Source organism: Macrobrachium nipponense, chromosome 2 (genome assembly GCF_015104395.2).
Source record: "Macrobrachium nipponense isolate FS-2020 chromosome 2, ASM1510439v2, whole genome shotgun sequence".
Classification (NCBI taxonomy): domain Eukaryota; kingdom Metazoa; phylum Arthropoda; class Malacostraca; order Decapoda; family Palaemonidae; genus Macrobrachium; species Macrobrachium nipponense.
Genome location: NC_087201.1, coordinates 85,264,794 through 85,272,293, shown reverse-complemented (window position 1 = coordinate 85,272,293; position 7,500 = coordinate 85,264,794). Strand labels below are relative to the sequence as shown.

Sequence of the window (7,500 nt, the reverse complement as noted above, 5' to 3'; positions counted from 1 at the left end):
ATATATATATTCTATATATATAGATATACTATATGATATATAATTTAATATATATATATATGTGTGTGTGTGTGTGTGTGTGTGTGTGGTGTGTGTGTGTGTGGTGTGTGTATAAGATAATATATAACAAATATGATATAACTATTTATATACATATATATATATATATATATATAATATATTTTTATATATATATTATATATATATATATAATTGACGAAATTAAATTGAAATTTCTTTGCGCAATTGTAAACCTCGTCAGTAAATTTGATACTTATTCTTAATTTGAAGTCTTTTTCTCCTCTCTCGTTTTATAATATATGTACTTGTATATTTCGTGTGTGTGCACGCTTACGTTCGTGGAATTATAAATATAATATATAGCGGTAGATAGTTTTTGAACATATGGACAAGTGTAACAGTTTTCTATTGGGTAAAGAGGAAAGCAAATACTTCATAAATCAGTTTGAAAATTTCTTGCTTGGTGTTGCAGCTCATTTCTCAGTAGCATGTAATAAACTGCATTCGCAAAGAGTTTTCATAACAGCTGTATACAGGTAGTCGTCTATTTTTTTTTTTTTTTTTTCAAACATTGCGCCTAACTTTTTAGAGATTAGTCCACTCCCAATAAATGAGGGTTTCGGAAGGTAAGAGTATGTTGTTCTTGATTACCAAAACTCCTGAACATGCTTCTATGGCTCTCCGTTTTAGAACAGGTCCTTTAACAGTTATTATTTCTATCCCCAGGTCACACCATCGCTTAATTGGTATCCTTCGTGTCGTATGGGGAGGTTTAGTAAGATATATAGATTCCACATTTTTTTACATTTTAAAAATCAAATAAACCAATTTTGGTGAACCAGATAAACCACATCAAAACCCTCTCAGTTGTACGTGTATTGATAATGGACTTGTTACCTCATGTGCTTTTGGAGTTACATAATGTGCTTTTGTTTCTTCCGAATAGGTTTTAGTATTCTGAAAGAGAACAGTAAACTTGATAGACATGTTTGGTTGAAATTTCTTCGTAGTAAAGTTTAAAACTATTAGTGATGGCTTAGTAGCTATGCTTAAAGACTTAGCACTATGTAATTTCTATAAGTGTCACGCGTTTCATCGGTGAAGGTGTGGTCTCCATGGCATGTGTGGCCAGGTGGCGTGTCTTCGAGGCGCCCCATCGTGACCTGGGCTCACCTAGGTCAGGGCCAACACTGTAACTTGCCAGGAGGAAGACCATGGACAGCATCAAGGGCATTAAGTCAGCCCTGGGTGGGTCTGGGGCTGGGCTTGGTACAAGTGTAGGTGCCGGGTCATACCTAGCCAGTATGGAGACGCTCCTGGGGGATTACATGGAACGACTTGGCACACGGCTCAATGTCTTGGAGACTGAGCTACGGTATGCTTGGCGTGCTCTGGACATGTTGTCTCAGGAATATGTTAAGATGTGGGAGCGGCTAGAGAAGTTGGAAATACTCTTGTACGAACAGCAAGCAGTCATTGCCCAACTCTTGGAATTTTATACAGCCTTTGATTTACAGGCTCTTTTAGCAGAGAAAGAAGAACCTGCTCTTCCTGCAGAAACAACTTCTGCAGCTGCAGTTGCTGCTGCCACTGTTACTGCTGCTCCTGCTGCTCCAACTGATGAAAATTCAGAGAACAGGCTTCCTGATGAAGCTTTTTATAGGTCCCTGAATAATGCTCATCGTGACAACCTCTCTCAAGTATCAGAATCAACTGACCAAGAGCTTGCCAGAATTTGGGACTTGGATGAAACTGAGAAGGAATCAGACTCATCTGATGCAAGAAAAAAGGAGAAGGAAAGGGAAAAGGAGAATGAAAAGGATGAAGTGTTTACTGCTGATGACTACAAGGACTACAGAGGACAGAGCATATGCATCAGTGAGCAGGATCTTCAAGAGCTGAGAAAGTTTACCACATTAGACAAAGTAGCCCTTGGAAAACTTCAGGAACTAGATGCTCTTAGTGCAAAGTTGCTGAAAGACTCTCAGAATCTGAGGGATCTCCGTGAACGCTTGATAGCCTCTCCTAAATTAGGTTCTCCAACTACTGGTTCCCCTCGGCCCCCTACCAAACCTGAAGGTGCTTCGGCAGCTCCTGTCACTCAGGCACTAGATAATAAGATGGCAGAATCAGTTGTTGATGAAAAATTACGTCAGCTGTATTTAGATTCTAACTTAGAAGACTGGACTTTCAGCCCAAGAACTTCTGAACCTCAGAGAAGTAGACCAAACTCACAATTGTCAACTGATAGTAATGCAACAGATTCAGAAATTGCAGCAGCATTAGGTTTGAAAGCTTCAGGTTCTGTAGTTGGTTCACCAAGACATACAAGAGATCTTCACACTATAGGCCCTTCACCTCTCAGTATGCCAGACACTACTTCAGTGACAGGGAAGGATAACTTGGGAATGTCAGACTTTGGACTTATGGGAAGAAAAACACCAGACCCTCTCATCAGTGGAGATAAAGCTATTGGTTCATCATCTCCTACATTTTTTACTGCTTCTAGTGAAAAGGTCAGATCATCATCACCTTTTGGTGCTTCAAGAACACGTCAAGATGGTTACATAAATTCCCCACGCTCAGGGAGCCCAAAGGAATTAGGAAGAACCAAGAAAACTTCCCTTACTCCCACTAACCTTGAGTCATCCTCATCAAAGAGGCCAGCAACACCTTCCTTTATGCCATCTAAAGATCATGGACACAGTCCTCGAGCTACACCACGTCTCATGAGCCCAAAAAGTCCGAAAAGTCCGAAGAGTCCAAAATCACCCAAAACTCTAAAAAGTCCTTCTCCTATTCGTTACTCAGAAATAGGCAAATATGATTCTGGAATATCAACACTCAGCAGTAGTATGAGCACATCTTCAAGCATCGAAAAGAGTCCGACCAGTCCTAGACCAGGAAGAAGAGCATCTCCTTATAGGAGTGAACGCACTGAAAGATTCGAAGATCTGCATTTACCGTCCGCTACCTCTGCTGGTATGCTAGTCTCTGTTACAACGACATCAGCACATCTGAGCTTTCCTTCAACATCTTTATCGACATCATTGAGTGATCAGTTCAAGTTTAGTTCTCTGGGAGACAGTTTATCCAGAGAATCGAAGATGTTCAGCTCTGCACCTCCAATTCTTGAAGAGTCTAGTCACCCAGTCACAACGAGTTCTTTTTTACACATATCAACCTCAAAGCCTGACATAGTCAATACGGCCCTATCTGCTGAAAAGGCAGACCAGCGCATATCATACATGTCATCTCTTCCACCTAAAGCTTCTAGTGCTGGCTCTTCATCCAGTATTCCTTCAGGCTACCTCACCCTTAGTCCAAGAAGAACTGGTTCAAAGGCACGCCAAGTAAACAATTTTGAAGATCCATCATTTAGTACATATAGCATATATGCGATCACTGCAGATCCCATTACAAGAGTCAGTAAGAGCAAAGCAGAAGATATTTTTCTTGAAGATATGTTTATGAGTTCCTCTGCTCCTCCACCTCCTCCAGCCCCTACCTCAAGTACTTATTCTCATTATTATACAGGGTCTAGATCCAGTGTAGCTTCTTCTTCACTTTTGACAAACACTTCACTTGCTGATACGTATCCCTCAAGCCTTTCAGTGTCCCCAAACATGGATGTAACGTATCAGGGCAAGCAACAGTATCACACCTCCCCATACATCAACGAACCAAAGTACACAACTCCAGCTTACCTAAATGCAGCTGGGGAGTTAAAGTTCATTGGCCAAAATACTCGTAGGTTTGATCATTTAGCTGAGCTTGATGCAGGAAGGGCTGAAGCCAGACACAGCTTTGGGGCTGATAGCTCAGATTCTATATCATCTTACTCATCAAGTTCCAGTTTCTATCCATCATCAGGTCCAGGGGGCAAAGATGGGATGAAGTATAAGTATCAGCCAAACTATAATCAGAGTCACTCTTATGGCCCACCATCAACTTCTTCATCACATATAGTTAGTAGGTATGTGCCAATGGAAGACAGTTTGAAGGGAGGAAGCTCTTCACGTTATAAGCAGCCATATAGTTATGATCCAACCCAACTCATGATGAGGGAAACCCCATATGACTCTCCTGATTCATATATGAATACTTACCCACCAAAAGATAGGTACCGGCCTATTGCAAGTGTTTCAGAATCTCCTTTATTAAAAAATGAAGATTTGTCAGGATCTCTACGTAATATGGAAAATATCTTGAATACTGCTGCCCATGAACCGCCACCACCACCTCAACCAACTCCGGCTGCTCGCTCACGAAGTCGCTATGATCGCTATCATGATACTCGACGGCATACTCAGGCTGTAACCACTACTAGTGTCGAATTTATGAGGCAGTTACAATGGACTGATGCAAAAACTGATAGGCAAGTGAATTTAGAGCTTAATTTAAAGAGGTATAGTCCTCAGAATGTCCAAGAACAGCATAGACAGCTGGTACAAGAAGCACAGCCCTCTCAAACTTATTATGAGACTAGTAATGTTTTAGTTTCACAAGCAGGATACATTTCTATAACTCAGGACACTGTTCCTGTCAAAACAGCCAGAGGATTAAAGCAAGAAGACAAAAAGAAATTAAGAAGGGGTGCAAGTGTAAAGTCTGCTCTGAATTCTATGACAAAAATTATTCCTAGTATTGATATAATGGGAAAGCGTTCAAGGTCTCATAGTCTCCCATCTCGTCCAATGCATGAAGATGAACAGAGGCACAAAGAGTATCAGTCAACTACATTAGGAAGAAGAAAGGAGAAAAAACGTAATTCTCTAATTTCCACTATGTCTGGTTTCCTTCAGAAGACTCGAAGACGGGGTAGTAGTTTATCTCTAAGGTCTTTATCAGACTCTGAGCAGTCTGACATGGAACTTACCATCAGTCGACCCATACCTCGGCGCACAATATGGGATGATGATAGTGATAATAGTAGTCTTTTATCAGACACAACCACTCCAGCCGATGCACTTTTCCCGAACAATGAAACAAACAAAAAAATATAGTTCCACGTCAAGTAGTAAGGAAAATATTTCTGCACCTGGGGTTATTCCTGAACAAACAAAACTGGAAGAACCTCAGACGGACACAGCAGAAGATACAGCAAGTTCACAAGATCCAGAGACAATATTTCAAACAGTTGGAGAATTAAAGCGCTCTGACAGCCGAGAAAAAGAGGCAGAGTCAAAGCAACCATCAGGCTCCTCTCGTGTAGGAGGCAGGCGAGAGTTTGCTGTCTCCCGAGCCTTAGGAAAGTATCGTCAGCGACATTCCTCTTCTGCACATTCTGATGATCAGAGTGGATCAGAAGAAGCAACACGTGCAAGTAGCAGTGGTTCTGACAGTGGCTCTCGTCCACCCAGCAACCATCAGCTGCTGAGTCCTTTACCACCTGGAGATTTGCAGTCACAGCCATTATCTGATCGCCCTCCGGTTGGGCCAGGAGCTCCTCTCTCTTCAGAAATAGCTGAAAAGGATATGCTTCCCCAAAAGGATAATGTTGCATCAAGTGAAATACAGCAAGGCAATAATAATATAACTGATCTTACACGAGACACTGAAGTGGAAGATCAAAATGCAGGTTATTCATATTTAAAAGATGCCAACATTCCACCGAATGTAAATTTTCCCTTGAGCGGCCAGGTGACCCTTCCCGTTGGTGGTTCTTGTCCCCCAGCACCGACTTATAATGCCCCACAACTCCCTCGTGATGCCCAACCCTTTCCTGGCCAGGCTCAACAACCCTTTCCCCAAATTCCCCAGCACTCCACTCCCTTACAAACTTCTTCCCCTCTTACTTCAATGAATTACTATGATCCAAACTTTCCCAGTAATGTTGCATATTTGCAACAAAAAAACGGGGAAGCGCCCGCCCCTATTGAAAAGTCTGAAGTAGCATCAGTGTCCCCAACATTTGATGTCGTCCCAGCTGCTGCTGCCCTTCTACAGCAATCCATTATCAACAAGAATATAGATATAAGTGTGTCCGGGGAGGCGGGCGACAGTGACACGTCTGTCAGTGAATCCCATGGAGTTGAGATTGTATCGGTACGTGGCCGAGATTCCACCAGGCGTTCCCCGCCCGAATCCTTACGAGACAGATTAATTCCACCTTCAGCCAGGACACACTCGGAGGACGATGACAATCGCTCTGTGAGGAGCTTTCGTTTATCTCGTGGTTCATCTAGACGTCAGAGCACCGAAGATTCAATTGACTCTGATGATGAATGGTATCGATATGAGTTACGAAAGCTAGAACGAATGGAGGCTGATCAGTGGCGAGAACCAGAACTAGAAGAATGCTATCCAATGCATCCAGATGATCATGTCCGTAATTGCATGAACGTTGTCTTATGTGAACTGCAAGGTCGTGTGCAAGCAATTGAACCTTTGGCTCAAGAATCTGAGCAGCCACCAGCTGTGAATACTGCTGCTATTCCCTCCACTCAGCCATCTGTATTCGATACTAGTTCCTTATCACGTATCTCTCATGACACTGATGACACATTGTCAAGCATAAAATCAAATGAATCCGCCTTCTTTTCGGGAACAGGAGACAGTAGACAGAGTTCCTTGCGATATTCAGAATCTCAAGATACACAGGCATCTCAAGAAAGTGCGATATTCTCATTGTGCAGTGGTGATGGAAGGAGGGATGCCCGCAGTTTGTTTGAGGAGCCTGCTAAGACTAAGCCTTCACAACCTGTCATGAGAGCTAGAGCAGATTCTGATGATGAGGGATCTTCAGGAGAAACCTCAGGGCCAGACTCTCCAGAAGAAGATTTGGAAGATGATGATGATGATGATGATAGCACAGCACCAACAGTCACTTCCAAAGTGCAGCCTCCCCCTGAACAAGTAACTCCTCCACGACGCATTCTACCTGTACCCCCAGTTGAGGAAGCAAAGCCCATAGCTAGTGAAACTGTACTCCAGCCACAAACATTTGTGACCGAAACTGTATCTCAGTTAACAGATGATTTAACCTATGAAGCTGAAATAGATTCTCGTATGGGAGATTCTGTATCTGTACCATCTCCACCCAGCACCCAAGACCAATCAGTTATTCCCACGGAAGATGCCCATCACACTTACCTTCTGAAAGTACCGAACCAATTGCACCTAGTGAAGCTGAAGCCGAAACAGATGAAACAGCTGAATTACCAGAACCAGCAGCAGACACTGAAACGTTTGATGAAGAATCCAAAACTGAAATATCAGATGGAGAGGGAGATAAAAAGCCTGAAATCACGGTTGAAGGTGATGATGGGGAATCAGGAACCACTGATAGTATCAAGTCAACCCCTGCCAAATTAAAAGGTCTTTCGGGAGGACCAGGCAGTAAATGGAAACTAGTCAAGGCCCTCAAGGAGAAGAAGGAAGAGCAGAAGGCAGAGAAGGAGGAGGAGAAAAAGGTAAGTGTTTTAATTGTAGATTTCAAGAAGATAAAAATGATTTGTGATGATAGATGATCAGGCT

The 7,500-nt window shown here is 42.5% G+C and overlaps 2 protein-coding genes across 2 annotated transcripts in view; both read left to right on the top strand.

Moving 5' to 3' along the window:
- The window catches only part of LOC135220748 (serine-rich adhesin for platelets-like), a 117,756-nt gene extending 112,588 nt beyond the window's left edge, over positions 1–5,168 (top strand). The window contains exon 2 of the mRNA XM_064258200.1: positions 968–5,168. Coding sequence (XP_064114270.1) covers positions 1,236–5,027 — 3,792 coding nt within the window. The 5' untranslated portion in view covers positions 968–1,235 and the 3' untranslated portion in view covers positions 5,028–5,168. The remainder of the gene's footprint in view (positions 1–967) is intronic.
- LOC135220749 (phorbol ester/diacylglycerol-binding protein unc-13-like) overlaps positions 1–7,500 on the top strand; it is a 1,290,517-nt gene that overhangs the window by 1,000,843 nt on the left and 282,174 nt on the right.